The sequence below is a fragment of the Oncorhynchus tshawytscha genome, linkage group LG07, assembly GCF_018296145.1.
Source record: "Oncorhynchus tshawytscha isolate Ot180627B linkage group LG07, Otsh_v2.0, whole genome shotgun sequence".
Lineage (NCBI taxonomy): Eukaryota > Metazoa > Chordata > Actinopteri > Salmoniformes > Salmonidae > Oncorhynchus > Oncorhynchus tshawytscha.
In genome coordinates, this window is record NC_056435.1 from 46,768,600 (window position 1) to 46,784,898 (window position 16,299).

At 43.7% G+C, this 16,299-nt stretch overlaps 1 protein-coding gene across 1 annotated transcript; it reads right to left on the reverse strand.

Moving 5' to 3' along the window:
• Positions 1-680: 680 nt before the first annotated feature.
• LOC112254652 (exportin-2) lies at positions 681-16,241 on the reverse strand. The gene is made up of 25 exons (XM_024427381.2): positions 16,092-16,241; positions 14,927-15,017; positions 14,641-14,783; positions 14,423-14,524; positions 14,068-14,213; positions 13,870-13,960; positions 13,602-13,709; positions 13,390-13,482; positions 13,137-13,304; positions 12,918-13,047; positions 12,728-12,793; positions 12,448-12,650; positions 12,256-12,340; positions 12,083-12,144; positions 11,820-11,956; positions 11,640-11,743; positions 11,286-11,383; positions 11,031-11,181; positions 3,729-3,937; positions 3,490-3,587; positions 3,299-3,384; positions 3,022-3,103; positions 2,648-2,794; positions 2,335-2,566; positions 681-1,548 (listed from the first exon to the last, which is right to left on the reverse strand). The coding sequence occupies exons 2-25, from the start codon at positions 15,009-15,011 to the stop codon at positions 1,459-1,461; spliced, it is 2,916 nt and encodes a 971-aa protein (XP_024283149.1). The 5' UTR covers positions 15,012-15,017; positions 16,092-16,241; the 3' UTR covers positions 681-1,458.
• Positions 16,242-16,299: the final 58 nt, after the last annotated feature.

Sequence of the window (16,299 nt, forward strand, 5' to 3'; positions counted from 1 at the left end):
AAAAGTAGCACATAGTGGGACTGATCCATACTTGGTTTTGTCGTACAGAGCAGCGCCCTTGGAATGTGGCCGGTCACCTGCAGAAATCCTAATGGGATGCAAGTTGCGCTCCAGGTTGCCTATTCTCTGCCTCAATGACTGGCCATTAGCTGTGCAGGATAGGGCCCTGCAACTGAAGGCAAGACAAAACTGCTAGTGTTGTCCCCATTGGCAAGTCAGGATGTGGTTTGAATTTGGGGTCCGGATTCATGGGATAGAAAGGTTACTGTATTGGTGGTTGCACCTCAGTCATATACAGTCAGGACAGAAGATGGGGCTGTGTATTGGTGCAATAGACAAAGCCTTTTGATGACACTCAGGACAGGCATACTGCTACTGGACAAAGGTAAAAAGGAGAACAAGTGGGGATGTTTCTGTGACACCAGGGACTGGGAGTGTGACAGTAGTGGGAATGTTCCTGTGACACCAGGGACTGAGAGTATGACAGATTGGGACAGTGCCTCAGAACCAGCGCAGGTCTAGTAGGTGAGCAGCCATTAGTAAAGATGACGTTAAGCATATTGCTTGCATAAATCATTTAACTGGTTCAACTGGGAATCATTCAGGCTTTTCAGCCATCCCTCTAAAGCAGACAGTTCATAATGCAGTTTGGACTTAGTCACATCGACAGGAGTTGTCACTGAAAGTGCTAAACAGCACCGGTTTTATACAAGTGCCTCTTTATTCACATCAAAAAGACAATGCTATGACTAGCTACATGCAGAAAAACATTAAAGGGATACCTCAGGATTTTGTAAATGAGGCCCTAGCTCTACTTCCCCAGAGTAAGTCGACGGGTATCTAAGGTTAGTTAGCATTGGTTCGCAAAACTACCTCGAAATTCCTTCATACCAACCAGACCTAAAAATGGTATCTACTAGTTCAATCGAACTCCGGGGAAATAGAGCAAATCATTGCCAAAATCTTTAAGTATCCCTTTAAGCATAATGTTTTGGGGCCAATACTTGTTCTAGAATACTGTCAATTCACAATGACCGGCCGTTGTTATAAATGACAAATCGACAAACAAGCAGAAACAGTCATATCAAAGCATTATGTTCACAAAGCTGAGTGTTGGTGACAACAGCCTTGCTCAACTTGCCAACCGCACAGCAAGCCAATTAGGGACTGAGCCCCACCCCCCCAAAAATACAAAATATATTCTGGTGCGCTCATTAAAGGTAACATATTAAATGTACTTTCTTTTAACACTTAAAACCATAAAAATCCCAATTCATAGATGAAAATGTTGACCCATTGTCCAAGTATCCACCATGAGTAAAGTCAGTCAGTCTTCTGTCCACTAAGTCCTGGCGAGTCTGTCCCAGTCCTGGTGTTGCCCATGGGCGACAGACAGTGCTCAGTCATTGTGCAGTGTCACGGTCTCCATTGCGCATCAGAGCGGAAGCCGTCGTGTCTTCACACCAGCTGCACAGATGCAGCCAGGAGATAACCCTGCAGGTACTGGAGGGCCTCAGCATTCAGGCTGGTGCTCAACATAGAGAGGACCTGCCATTGGGGAGAACAGGAGAGAGTCACTCATCTGTCAACTACTAAAATGTAAGCATCTATATACACTACACAAAATAAACAACTATTTGCAGTCTAAGCATGTACCGCTGCAAGCATGTCTTCGAATCCGACCCACTGCTCTTTCAGCACTCTCGCATCTACCATTCACCTTTAAACATACTAAATAGTTACAAAAATAAAATAGAACATTCAGTCATTGGCAATCTAGGAGCCAAAATGTTGTACACTAACTGCTTTCCCTGGGGCCGCACACAGTCTATGCTGCACTAGAGCACCTTAGGCGCTCTACGGAGTGGCTGGCTCAGTCGGCGGGGGCTTTACTTTTATAAGTAAGCATTGTCCAAGACATAAAGGACCATAGGACAGGAGCCCATCTCCTGTATCTATAGCGTGAGGCAGCCTGTTGTATAAGCACACACCTTTGACAGAACACTAATGTGTCGCAGGGCCTCATCCCCAAAACATATCCTTCATTTTTGTAGCATTTGATATGACTTGACTGGGTATCAAACCCCACACCTTCCAATCCCAGAGCAGACACTAACCACAGGTGGTTTAACTTCTACACCATTTTGTTTTGAACTCTGCTTAAAACTGAACGTGACTCATATGAAGCGAGTAGAAGATTGGAACGCAAGGTGGATGTGCCATCTCTTGTAGCCTTGCTGTATAGATGTTCCTGCTATAAGGAGTGATTTAGCCAAGAGCCCCAATGCCTCTAAACATAGCCCAGTATTCATGCATTTCAATATATAACCTTACCCGTCCAGGACAGGCAGTGGAGAGCTTGTGGAGGGACTGCGCTAACAGGATCTTGGGGTTGCTGACAGCGGCGCCGATGGGGTCGTGCTCCTTCTTCCCAGCAAAGGCCAGCTGGGAGAAAGCAGTCTGGTAACTGGCTGTGTCCTCAATGTCAATGAAGTGCTCGTCGTCAGGGATGCTGTCATCCTCTGGCAGCTCAAACAGACCAATCAGGGCCTGGAGCAGGGGGGTCCTAAAGAATAAACAATTTAGCAGACCATTAATTTACTAGAAACACTGAAAAGTGTGATAATACTTCAGGACCGTTTCTCACCAGAGTTTGGTGTACTCGGTATCCATCATTGCCGGGCACTCAGTGAGGATCTTGATGATGCCCACGGCACAGATCTTCTTCTCCACTGGGCCAGACACCTTCTGCACCTCTGGAATGACTATCTTCTCCAGCACCATGCCAAACATCCTACAAGAGAGAAGACCCAGTACTGAGAATACCTTTGCGCATGACTATGATTAAACTTCCAGGCTTATCCTTTCACATATGACATGGTTGGCCTTTAAAACCAAAAGGGAGAACTGACTGGTTTGTGTTCAGCGAGCAGATCTGCACACTTTGCTTTAAGGCTACACTAATGAACATATCAATGATGGAAAACACATCAGTCTCATTTCATCTGACAAGAGACTTACTTTGGCTGTATGCTGTCAAAGATCTCCTGCAGAGCAATGGCTCCATACTTGACACCATACAGATTGATAAAAACCATGAAACCTATGGAGAAGAGGACCTTTGAAAATGTGCAGCATTGAGGAGAGATCAGAGCCACACTATGTACGTTTTGAAACTAGGCTAATATAACCAGACACTGTTGTTATGCGAGCATGACAAAGACCAAGAGGATGTGTGTGCAGTTTCAATTGTACTTCAAAATAAACAATGTCAACATTAGTTTGAAGCTGTACTCACTCTTGATGAACTTGGTTGTTTTGGAGCTCTGCAGTCTCTGGAAGAGGAGAATGAAGATCTGTTTCCTGTACTGAACAATTGACTCCCTGAGAAAGAGAGAGCAAGACAACTCATGATACAGCCACCCTAAAAATTACATACAAAGTCCTTCATTTAGTTATCAGATAGACAGGTGGAGGTGGTCGACTCACGTGGGCATGTGCTCTATGATGCTGTTCATCAGGTAGAAACCTTGGTGGTCATTGGCCTTGGAGGCTATGAGCTTCTGGAAGACTCCTAGCAGACCAGGCTGTACAGGGAGAGCAGTTTAACGGCAGATTATCACAATTAACCAATTGCACACCTCAGTTCAACTAAGACTGGTACGTTACAGATTATTATGTACAGTAAGAGTCCTATTACCACCAACATGCCCCCAGATGTTACTCACTATTTTGTCAGCAGCAGAGCTGGCTATGGTGGCAGCCCCCTTCTCCAGGTAGGCCTGAAGCAGGCGCACCAGAGGGGGGATGTTGCCAGTGCGTTCCCAAAGCACGGGCTGCAGCAGGTGGGGGAACAGGGCCATGTAGGAGTTAGGGATGGAGCTGGTGTGGATCTCCAGAAGCAGAGACATCACCTGGAACACGTAGGGCACAAACTCTGCAACAGAAGGGGGGAAAGTTGATGTAAGAAGGTCAATGTGTAGTTTGTCAAGCTTGCATACATGCAGTTCAGAGGATGGCGCCACAAACCCTTCAGAAGGGGTGATGTCAATGCTCATTTTAACCTGGTAGCACCCCACTTCCTGTGGAACGAGGCTTGGTTTGTTGTTTTGGAAAGTCCATAGAAAAAGTTGTTACTAGCTAGCTACCTTTTTAGTTAGGATACCGAAATACAGTTGGCATCAGTAGCTGGGACCACTGTGTCCAGTGATACTACCTGATCCTGTAACGCTTAGAGAATATCTTATGTCAAGTGTTATTGCAGTGTTGTGGTTGCAGGTTCACCTGGCACATCTAAAGTATTTTCCTTTTGTGGTGTTACTGTAGGCCACCAAGTGAAATGCTTGATAGTGTATGTACCCATTTCCGGCGCAGACAGATGGCCACCTCGCTTCGCGTTCCTAGGAAACTATGCAGTATTTTGTTTTTTTACACGTTATTTATTACATTGGTACCCCAGGTAATCGTAGGTTTAATTACATACGGGAGGAACTATTGGATATAAGAGCAACGTCAACTCACCATCATTACGACCAGGAATAGGACTTTCCCAAAGCGGATCCTCAGTTTTGCCCACCACCCAGGACAATGGATCGGATCCCAACCGGCGAACAAATACAACGACGCCGTAAAAGGGGCAGACAAAGCGTTCTTCTGGTCAGACTCCGGAGACGGGTACATCGCACACCGCTCCCGAACATACTACTCGCCAATGTCCAGTCTCTTGACAACAAGGTTGATGAAATCCAAGCAAGGGTAGCATTCCAGAGACAGAGGCTAACGTTCGAGACACGTTATGAGAGTTGGTACAGCCAGCTGGTTTCTTCACGCATTGCGCCGACAGAAACAAACATCTTTCTGGTAAGAAGAGGGGTGGGGGTGTATGCCTTATGATTAACGAGACGTGGTGTGATCATCACAACATACAGGAACTCAAGTCCTTCTGTTCACCTGTCTTAGAATTCCTCACAATCATATGTCGACCGCATTATCTACCAAGAGAATTCTCTTTGATTATAATCACAGCCGCATATATTCCCCCAAGCAGACACAGACAGCCCTGAACGAACTTCATTTGACTCTGTAAACTGGAAACCACATATCCTGAGGCTGCATAAATTGTAGCTGGGGATTTTAACAAGGCTAATCTGAAAACAAGACTCCCTAAATTCTATCAGCATGTTGATTGTGCTACCAGGGCTTGTAAAACCCTGGATCCTTGTTATTCTAACTTCCGCGACGCATATAAGGCCCTCCCCCGCTCTCCTTTCGGAAAGGTTGACCACGACTCCATTTTGTTGCTCCCAGCCTAAAGACAGAAACTAAAATAGGAAGCTCCCGCGCTCAGGTCTGTTCAACGCTGGTTCGACCAATCTGATACCACGCTCCAAGATAGGGTCAATGACGTGGATTGGTATATGTTCCGCATTGCGTCAAACATTGACGAATACACCGATTCAGTGAGTGAGTTCATTGGCGATGACGTACCCACAGCAACTATTAATACATTCCCAAAACAGAAACCGTGGATTGATGGCAGCATTCGCGTGAAACTGAAAGCACGAACCACTGCTTTTAACCAGGGCAAGGTGACCGGAAACATGACCTAATACAAACAGTGTAGCTATTCCCTCCGCAAGGCAATCAAACAAGCTAAGCGTCAGTAGAGGTATGTGGCAGGGCCTACAGTCATTCATGGATTACAAAAAGAAAACCAGCCCCGTCACGGACCAGGATGTCTTGCTCCCAGAGACTAAACAACTGCTTTGCTCGCTTTGAGGATAGTACAGTGCCACGGCCCGCAACCAAAAACCTGTGGACTCTCCTACACTGCAGCCGACGGGAGTAAAACATTTAAACGTGTTAACCCTCGCCAGACGGCATCCCCAGCCGCGTCCTCAGAGCATGCGCAGAACAGCTGGCTGGTGTGTTTACTGACATATTCAATCAATCCTTATCCCAGTCTGCTGTTCCCACATGCTTCAAGAGGGCCACCATTGTTCCTGTTCCCAAGAAAGCTAAGGTAACAGAGCTAAATGACTACCGCCCCATAGCACTCACTTCTGTCATCATAAAGTGCTTTGAGAGACTGGTTAAGGACCATATCACCGCCACCCTACCTGACACCCTAGACCCACTCAAATTTGCTTACAGCCCCAATAGATCCACAGACGACGCAATCGCAACCACACTGCCCTACCCCATCTGGACAAGAGGAATACATGTGGGAATGCTGTTCATAGACTACAACTCAGCATTTAACACCATAGCACCCTCCAAACTCGTCATCAAGCTCGAGACCTTGGGTCTCGACCCCGCCCTGTGCAACTGGGTACTGGACTTCCTGACGGGCCGCCCCCAGGTGGTGAGGGTAGGTAACATCTCCACCCCTCAACACTGGTGCCCCACAAGGGTGCGTTCGGAGCCCTCTCCTGTACTCCCTGTTCACCCACGACTGCGTGACCATGCACACCTCCAACTCAATCATCAAGTATGCAGACGACACTAGTGGTAGGCTTGATTACCAACAACGACAAGACGGCCTATAGGGAGGAGGTGAGGGCCCTCAGAGTGTGGTGTCAGGAAAATACACTCAACGTCAACAAAACAAAGGAGATGAACGTGGACTTCAGAAACAGCAGAAGGAGCACCCCCCATCCACATCGACGGGACAGTAGTGGACATGGTAGTAAGTTAAGTTCCTCGGCGTACACATCACGGAAAAACTGAATTGGTCCACCCACACAGACAGCGTGGTGAAGGCAGCGCCTCTTCAACATCAGGAGGCTGAAGAAATTTGGCTTGTCACCAAAAGCACCTCACAAATTTAGATGCACAATCGAGAGCATCCTGTCGGGCTGTATCACCGCCTGGTACGGCAACTACTCCGCCCACAACCGTAAGGCTCTCCAGAGGGTAGAGGTCTGCACAACGCATCACCAGGGGCAACCTACCTGCCCTCCAGGACACCTACATCACCCGATGTCACAGGAAGGCTAAAAACATTGAGTGGCTGCTGCCATACATGTAAAAAAAATGTATCACTAGCCACTTTAAACAATGCCACTTAATAATGTTTACATACCCTACATTACTCATCTCATATGTATATACTGTACTCTATACCATCTACTGCATCTTGTCTATGCCGTTCTGTACCATCACTCATTCATATAACTATGTAGATATTCTTCATCCCTTTACACTTGTGTGTGTATAAGGTAGTAGGTGTGGAATTGTTAGGTTAGATTACTCGTTGGTTATTACTGCATTGTCAGAACTTTACATTAGTCATTGGGTACATCATACAAAAAACAGAAATCTTAAATAGGCACTTGATTCATGTTCAAATTCACAACATAACATACATAGGCATTTCATCATTCAGTCCTTTAGGAAATAATGTCTGGAGCGTGAAAATCCCAAAACATACCCTTCTACTCAGTATTATTGATATCACCTCCCCAGTCTGAAATCTTAACTTTCTATGCCACAAATCAAATTTTTTTAAATTAAAAAAAAAAAAAAAAATAGAAATATCATGCTTCAGGTCATTGAAATGTACTGCGACTGGATAATCCCTGTCGTTTCTCCTGATTGAACTTTTGTGTTCACTAATTCTCTGTTGAGAACGAGAGGTTTAACCGACATAGCAGAGCCCACATGGACATTTAATAATGTCATTTATTTGGAACCGTTTTCCTGTGTGTGGGTGGCAAAAATATTCACACTTTATCATATTGTTGCACTGTGCGCATCCTCTGCATTTATAGCTACCATTTGGTAGAGGGCGTAAAAGGGCTTGGCTGCTATTCTTTTGTGGCTGGCAGTTGGCATGAACCAATTTATCGCGTAAATTGCGATCTCTCCTATACACAATAAGTGGTGGATTTTTAAATTCAGCCGGCAAAGCTGTGTCCGATGATAAAATATGCCAGTGTTTGTTGACCACACCTCCCACTTTTATATGTAGTTGTGAACATTACGGAGTTTTCTTTAGCGGGTCTTTTTTGTAACAGTTCACCTCGTGTTTTTCCCAATGCCAAATCAAGAGCTTCATCCACACATTGTGGCGAATAGCCTCTTAGAAACCTAATCTCCGCTGCTTTTTCTAGATAATCCTCTGTGGAGTGGCATATACAGCGCAGTCTGAAAAATTGGCTTCTTGGAAGTCCCCTTTTTAATGGCTCAGGGTGGAAGCTGTCCCCCTGTAATAGAGTATTTCTGTCTGTTTCTTTTCTATACAGAGTTGTAAACAGGGTTACATTTGATTTCCCAATCCACATAGATGTAATGAACACGTTGAGTGTCACGTTCAATCGTGAATTTGAGATTAAGGTCAATGTCAAAATCTGACAGCTCTTTTTCAGTTCCTTCCCATATGCAAAAAATGTCATCAATATAGTGAAACCACTTCAGGACTTGATTAAAAAATGGATTTACATTGTTAAAACATTCTTCAAAAAGACCCACATAAAGGTTAGCATAACTCGGAGCGAATGTGGAGCCCACGATGTTACATTCGCTTGGAGGTAGTATTCAAACCTAAAATAGTTATACGTCGAAACATATTCAGCTCTAAAATGAAGTTTGTTGGTGGAAATTCATTAGTATCTCTGTCTCCCAAATAGTGTGCTAGTGCTGCCAGCCCCCCCACATGGTGAATGCTGGTATATAGACTCGACATCTAATGTGACCAGAATACAGTCTTCTTTTAAACCCGTTATTGGTGAGATCGTGTTTCTGAAGTCTATAGAGTCTTTTACATATGATGGCAGTGCTTGCACATGAGTTTTAATAAAAGAGTCTACAAAGTTCGACAATGGCTCTAGCATGGAGCCTATTCCTGCAACCACTTGTCTGCCTGGATAGTTGCCTTGTTGTGTTTTAAGTTTGTGTAATTTTGGCAAAATGTACAAGCATGGACGTATGGCACATTTGCAACAAAGATAGATTTTTTTTTCATATGATGTACCCATTGACTAATGTAAACTTGCTATGTCCTCATTGTGATTTTACAGACGCGTTTCATACGTCTTATTTATACACTTTCGGGAATATTTATGAAAAGCATATTGATATATTTGGGAGAACTCATGTTTTTCCCTTCGCCTTCAACCCCATTCAATGTGTAGAACGGATGTGGGAGGGGCTAGGTCTACATAAGGGTACAAATTTTAAGAAATCCACAGAAGCTCTGACGAAGTAAGCTTATTAAATATCAGTGATACTATCAAGAGCAGTGTGCAGTTTCCTTTTTCCTTCATCTTGTTCAATTGTTGCCATGCACCTGCAAATTAGATTGCTCAGATGTGCGAGTGCGTTTTGAAAGAGATGTGGCAAAAGTGGCTAATAATTCTGACTACACATCTGACTGCAAATTTTGAAATTATGTGACTAAAAGCAGCAAAAATAAACTGTATTATAGCCGAGATCAATGATATAAAGAATGATGGGGGGACTTTAAATTATGGGCAGAAAGACAAATTCAACTCCCATCTTTCATTGAATCAGATGGCTTATTCAACACAAAACCTTTTGATGTTGACAATGATTTTATTGGCAAAGTAGACAGTCTTAGGCAGGAAATGCCAACAATGGAACAATGAGCCATCATACGCATGCATTTTTATTTCTTCTAAGAAAAGCATTGTAAGTTCGAATTTTGTCAATGTAGTGTGGGAGAGGTGATACTGAGGATGGTACTCAGCCACTATGACAGCCACTCCTGTCATATTTTTAATCTGAGCCTAGAGGAAAGTGTTTGTCCTCAGGCCTGGAGGGAAGCCAAAATAATTTAGCTAACCAAGAGGGGCAAAGCGGCCTTACCTGGTTCTAAGAGCAGACCTGCCAGCTCTTAGCAAACTGTAGGGAAAAAAATCTAGTTTGACCAAATACAATGCTAATTCTCTGCAAACAAAATAACTGACTTTGAGCATGCTTATAGAGAAGGGCACTCAACATGTACTGCACTGACACAAATGACTGATGATTGGTTGAAAGAAATTGATAGTTATACAGTTACATTTCAATGCAGCCTTTGATATTATTGACCATAAAAGGTAGAGAAAAAGTATGCGTTATGGCTTTTCAACCACTGCTCTAAATCCACAATATGGCATTCTATCGAAAGAACTGAGGGTTTTATTTAAATGAAGCTTCTCTTATGTCCAACATGTAAAGTGTGGTGTACCGTAGGGCAGTTCTCTAGACCCTGTACTTTTTTCTATTTTTTTTAACCAATGACCTGCGGCTGGCATTAAATGAAGGCATGCGTGTCCATGTATTCTGATGAGTCACCCATAGCTAATGAAGTCACTGAAACCCTCAAAGAGTTGCAGTGTGTTTTCAAATGAGTGGCCAGTAATAAGCTGGTCCTGAACATCTAAAACTAAGAGCATTGTGTTTGGTACAAATCATTCCCTAAGTTCTAGACCTCAGCTGTATCTGGTAATGAATAATGTGGCTGTTGAACAAAATGTTAAGACAAAATGACTTGGTGTCACCTTAGATTGTAAACTGTCACGGTCAAAACATATATAGATTCAATGGTTGTAAAGTTGGGGAGAGGCCTGTCTGTAATAGAGACGCTCTGCTTTTTGACACCACACTCCACAAAGCAAGTCCTGCAGGCTCTAGTTTTATCTTATCTTGATTATTGTCCAGTCATAAGGTCAAGTGCTGCAAAGAAAGACTTAATTACCAAACCTGGATTGAAAAAAACAAATAAAGCAACACCTCAAGGCACAACGCCTCACCCAAATGTGACCTACTTGTGTGAATGTACTGAGATGTGTATGATCGATGCACACACACACGTTAATGTTTTTAAATGTACATTTTTAAAAGTATTTTTTGTTATGTGTCGAACCCCAATAAGACTAGCTATCGCCATCGTCAGCGGCTAATGGGAATCCCAATAAATACAAATAATTTACCTTCCACTCACTTTCCTAGGCCTTTCCTAAGATGAGCAATCTTATGCTTAACATGGACTGCTGTAACCTGCTTTCTAGGATAAAGCCACATACCCTGTACGTCATTCTGTAGGATCTCAGTGAAAACTGGGAAGAGGGCCTCCTCAAAGCTGCCCACAGTGGTAGGGTTGGCCTTGCAGGTGATCCGGATAGACAGGCACAGGGACTCAAACAGGTAGTGGTTAAAGTGAGGCTTGCTGGGGTTCTGAAAGAAACACATGATACCGGTATATACAGCTGCCACTTAGACACAATGCAAGTCAGCTCATGTGTATATGCATCTACCACACAGACAAGGGTGTGACCTACCTTGCTAACTAGGAGGAGCTTGTGAGTGAGCTGGCCAATCAGTGTGGGGATGTAAGGAACAATGGTCTCCTGCAGGAGGGAAAAGCTGCGCATGATGGCTGGAAGAGAATGAAGGAGATGTCAGGGTAGAAAACAAGGATCGCATACTCTAAAATAAAATATAAATAACTTTTTTTTTTTAAACCATTGCCCACAAAAGCTTAAGTAGTAATGAGGTTGTCCGCAACCTCATGTCACCACAAAAGGATAGTTATCCTAGGATAGATAATCATCCTAGACGCAAAAGGATAGTTAGACATATCATTAAAGCTATTTAAGTTAGTAGCAGAGCAGTTAACCCTCAAACTCCCGTACCTTTCATGATATATTCGTTCTCTGATGAGCCAGGCAGAGCCAGGGCTTTGAACAGGTTGTTGAGCAGCTGTTCCGTGAAGGGGGCCATCTCTGTAGGAGTGATACTGAAACACATTGTGTAGTGTTGGATAAGATTAAGATAATCAACTATAGACTTAACGTAGCTGGGTAACTACTCACAGTGTGGAGTTGTTGGGGCCCCTCATGGTAAAGAGTCTCTCCAGGGCGTGGGCAGCGTAGGTGTGCTCCACTGTGCTCTCCGCCTGTAGGTGGGCCACCAGCAGAGGGACAGCCTGCAGCAGCTGCTCTTTGGGCAACTGGAAGACAAGAGGGGACAAAGGAGGACTGGATATTCACATGCCCCTCAAAGTGTTGATTTCAACCTTTAAGTAGGCTGAACTCATGACAGTGAAATTTTCAGAGGAGAAAAAACAAAAACAAACCTGACTCCTGAAGATCATGACGTATTTGATGGCATCAGCCTTCAACACTGGAAACTCATTGACTAGAATAGAACAGAGTAAAAGCATGTTTGATAAAAGTGCAGATAAAGCAATCCACAGCTGTGACAATGAATTCATTTATCATTTGTTTATCCGTTCAACTTTATATGTACCGTTTTGGGAATTGAGGTCTGTGAGAATGTGGTTCACAAAGAATTCTGTGAGGTTCACCAACTCGTTAGCCTGGGTGATACCATGCTTAAAAAGATACACATTTTACATTACTCAATGTCTACTGCAATCATGTTTATAACCCAGCAATGTTACACAAACACACCAAAATACAAAAAAAATTATAACCATACCTTCGCTGTCTGGGCTTTAGAGGCCAGAGATGTGACCAGGTAGATGGCAGCGTCTTTGTGCTTCCAGTTCACCACTGGGTTCTTGGCATACTCCCCCAGCATGGAGTTCACATAGCCAGAGAAGATGGCTGTGACCGGGCCCTCAAAGAACTTACACAGGCCTCTCACTAAGTCACAGGCAGCCCTGCGCCGAGTGTCTATGTCTGTAGGGAGGAGACAGAACAGAGGGGTCAACAACCGTATGCTTAAACAATACTCCAGCTCATTTTTGGGTTATTACCTGATCCTTCAAGATCTCTTCGGATGTATTCTTCAGAGTTATCCTCAAAGGCCTCCTCATCAGCACCTGGAAACCAAAGAAATCTATGCATCAGTACCAGAGACCATTATGCAGATATCTGCCATTAAAGTACAATGGCATGTATTAAATACCCATTCATGCCCAAGACACTATTTCAGTCTCAACTCACTTCTGAACTCCATGTTGGGCACAATGACCTTCTCACAGATACTGGTGAGTGTGTTCTGGTCCTCAAACAGATGCTTGTAGTGGGGCCTTTCACACACAGATGCCAGGAACTGAATAGCATTGCTCACAAGCTATATCACAAAACAAAAAGGAGAAAATGTATTAGCAGGCGGTCCACATGATCTATTGATAAGGTACATGAATGTATCAGCAGCCTCACCAGGTCGTACTTGACCTCCTGGCCTGCGGAGACCAGCAGGTTCCAGATAGCAGTGACAAAGCGAGGCAGGTAAGGCTGGAACTCTTCATCGTACTTCTGGGCGTAAAGAGCAGCGTTGTCACAGATCTGAGATTTGAGCAGCTCCAGAAGACCTGCCTCCTCTTCATCCTGTTGGGTGAAAAAGACAAGGTCATCAAAGATTGAATCAACTGATGTAGTAACACTAACATTTTACAAGTGAAAGTTCACTCACATCTGTTTGTAGTAGCTTGTTATCCAAGGTCAACAAGTTATGGAAATTAGACATCCAGGTCTCCATGTTGTCCTCAAAAAACTCAGGAAGGTCCTGTGAAGGCAGTGAAAGTTGGAAGAATGAGATTACTTTTACTCCAGTGAAAAGAAGCACATGAAAATTCAGCAACATGCAGCATGTCCTTGTGGTCATAAAGCAGATAAGAGACACACCTGGAAGTTGAGACTGTAGAAGAGTTTTGAAATCAGAGTAAGGGACGAGAAGAGGATCTTCAAAGCGTTGATGTCCGTCGCATGGGTCTGACACAGCTCAATGGTGGCCTGAGAAACAATATACATGAATAACAGACAATGACTTCCCATGTCTGAATAATTTAGGTCCTACAAACTAAAAGCAAGCGATGGGCAGTACCAATTTCATGAATTGTTGTTTTTACTTGAAATATTGAAATTGTTAGGGTTGATTAACTCTGTAAACAACCTTGAAGAGTTCAGTCAGTGGACTCGCAAACGTGTCCAACACCAGTTTAATCTCCAGCCACAGCTCATTCGACTTAAACTCGTGACGATACCTGGAAAACAGAAGATCAGTGTAAACATCTTTAAAAACTAACCAAAGACATAATTCACTATTACGCCTATCATTAGAGGACCACGTGTCATGCCCATGGTGATTAACCTCTTGAAAAGTGAGTGTGCGGTCCGGAGCACTCCGTTAATGATGTGGAAGTCTCCGCTCTGGAAGCGGGTCACCATCTCTGTCAAGAGGTCCGGCCACTTCATAGGGAAGTCCTCTCTGCCGATGATGCTGATGGCATCACTCAACTGTAGAAGAACAGTAAACACTAGAGTAAAACTAATACATATGGAAATGACCCTTTTTATTACGTAAAAGGATTATCCTAAAGGATTGTGAACTCATGTAGATGGATTCTAAGAACCTCTGATTAAAGTAATTCAAACCAGCACCAGCTCACTGACTTTATGTACAATAGATTGACAGGTAACAGGTCTTGCCTCTTGTGCAGACATACCTGTTTCTGAATCTGTTCAGGGCTGCTCAACATCAAATGTACAATGTTGGCCTTGATAGTGGTTCGGTCAGGATCTGAGATTTTGTTTGGTTCATCTTCAATCTGAAAGCGATATTAGGATACAAAGTAAGACTTGTCATGCCAACGTTGGGCCAACAATACTTGCACAACTCATAACACTTCGATTTGTTCCAATATTCAGGCAACCACTAACTTACTATGCGCCAGTTTCTCTTGATGTAGTTTTTAAAGGTGACAGCTGCACACACCCGGATCACGTTGTCTTGAGATTTCTCCAATAATGTAAGCAGCAATATTGGGTAGTTCTGGTTCCCTTCAACTGACTCAAGAAACTTTTCAGCTGGAAGAAATGAGGGAAATAAGAACATTCCAGTCAAGCAATGGGAAATTGTACATAATGCCCAAAGTATGCATGTTCATACCATGACTGATCAGTGCATGGGTGTTTTAAATGAACATGCATTCTACTCTGAGCTCCCATACCTGGCCGTCTGACTGATTGATCCGGGTCCAGAGTTTTGCGCATAAATTCTGTGAGTGTCTGAAGGTTTCCATCATTCAGCTCCATGGTGCCCTGGAAAGACAGTCAGTCATTACATTAGACATAGTGATGGTCTCAACTAGATGACTATTAGCTGATAAGATACAACTTATTTAGTCACATTCACAGGGTCGCAGATTTAGTTGCAGTGTACAGGGAAATACTTAACTGCCGAGCTCCAACAGTGCAGGTGTGAATGATTGTATTAACTACAAGTTAGACAAACAAAACGATAGAGGTGCTTATTGTCATTCAGTGGCGTCTCCAGCTACCCACTTTCTAATCATGCGCAGTAACTTCACACCTACCCACTAATATCTCACCGCACGACGACGACACCTGAAGGTATAGATAGTTGTATTCAGCCAATCAAGCTAGCCTTGCATCATCTTTGTGCTCCAATGGAATTCGTTATTTTCCAGAGGTCAGAAACTTTATCCAATCACAGTAAATTTGGGGCGGGACTTGGAGGCTGCAGTTACTCACTAGCTAGCAATGTTAGCACTGTACTCTGGCATGGTGCTCATTCAACAATGCTTACGTTTCACTAGTTTAGAACTGTAGGATAAAAATATCCAACACTAGTTTCAAGAATATAAACGTAAGCTACCGAATGACTGAGCATGTTAGCTAAGTTACTTAGCTAACTAATAACAGGCTAAACTAGCCATGGCTGTCTGGTAGGCCAGCAGTACTAGCAAAAATAGCCTAAATGACAGCCATGCCATGGCTAACTTAGAACGTCTTCTTGCGCGCTAGTATCTGATGCGCGTGTTACATTTGAGCGAATTAGTTAACGTTAACTAGTTCTGAAATAATGTCCTGTAAAAAAAGTGCCTATTCTGTAGTGTCCTCGCAAAGCAGTGGCACTAACCCCTAATGCGTGGTATAGTACTATCTGTGAATGAATATTCTGCAAGTAACTAGCTAGTGCGCAGCTAGCCATTTACCTAGCGTGCTAATGCTAGTTACTTAACTTCTTACCAAGCTAAATTATCCACGATGGGAAATTAGAAATGGCTACGGCAGTTTTATATCTCTACAAACTAGCCAACAATGTACATGTGTAATTTGATAGAGCGATGAGATTACAAAGAGCTCTCATACCTTCTCTTGCTTTTGTTGTCTCAGCCGGCGTCTGTGCTGTTATTCGCTGCTGCCGGACGAAATGGCTTTCAAAAATCTCAAGCCACTGGGCGGTCTGTGCACTGGGCGTGCGCAAACAAGTTTGGAAAACCACGCTGGACAAGCCCCTGCGCACTTGAAAAGAAGGGATGGGCATGGGCGAGTGTTCGGACGAGATTGTATATACAAT

What these genes read in the sequence shown, in the direction of transcription:
- LOC112254652 (XM_024427381.2), bottom strand. Translation starts at nt 15,011, where the DNA reads ATGGAGCTGAATGATGGAAACCTTCAGACACTCACAGAATTTATGCGC. An exon ending in CTAAAGCCCAGACAGCGAAG is followed by an intron (nt 12,341 to 12,447) that starts GTATGGTTATAA and finishes TATCTTTTTAAG; the next exon opens with CATGGTATCACCCAGGCTAA. An exon ending in ATCATAGAGCACATGCCCAC is followed by an intron (nt 3,385 to 3,489) that starts GTGAGTCGACCA and finishes TCTCTTTCTCAG; the next exon opens with GGAGTCAATTGTTCAGTACA.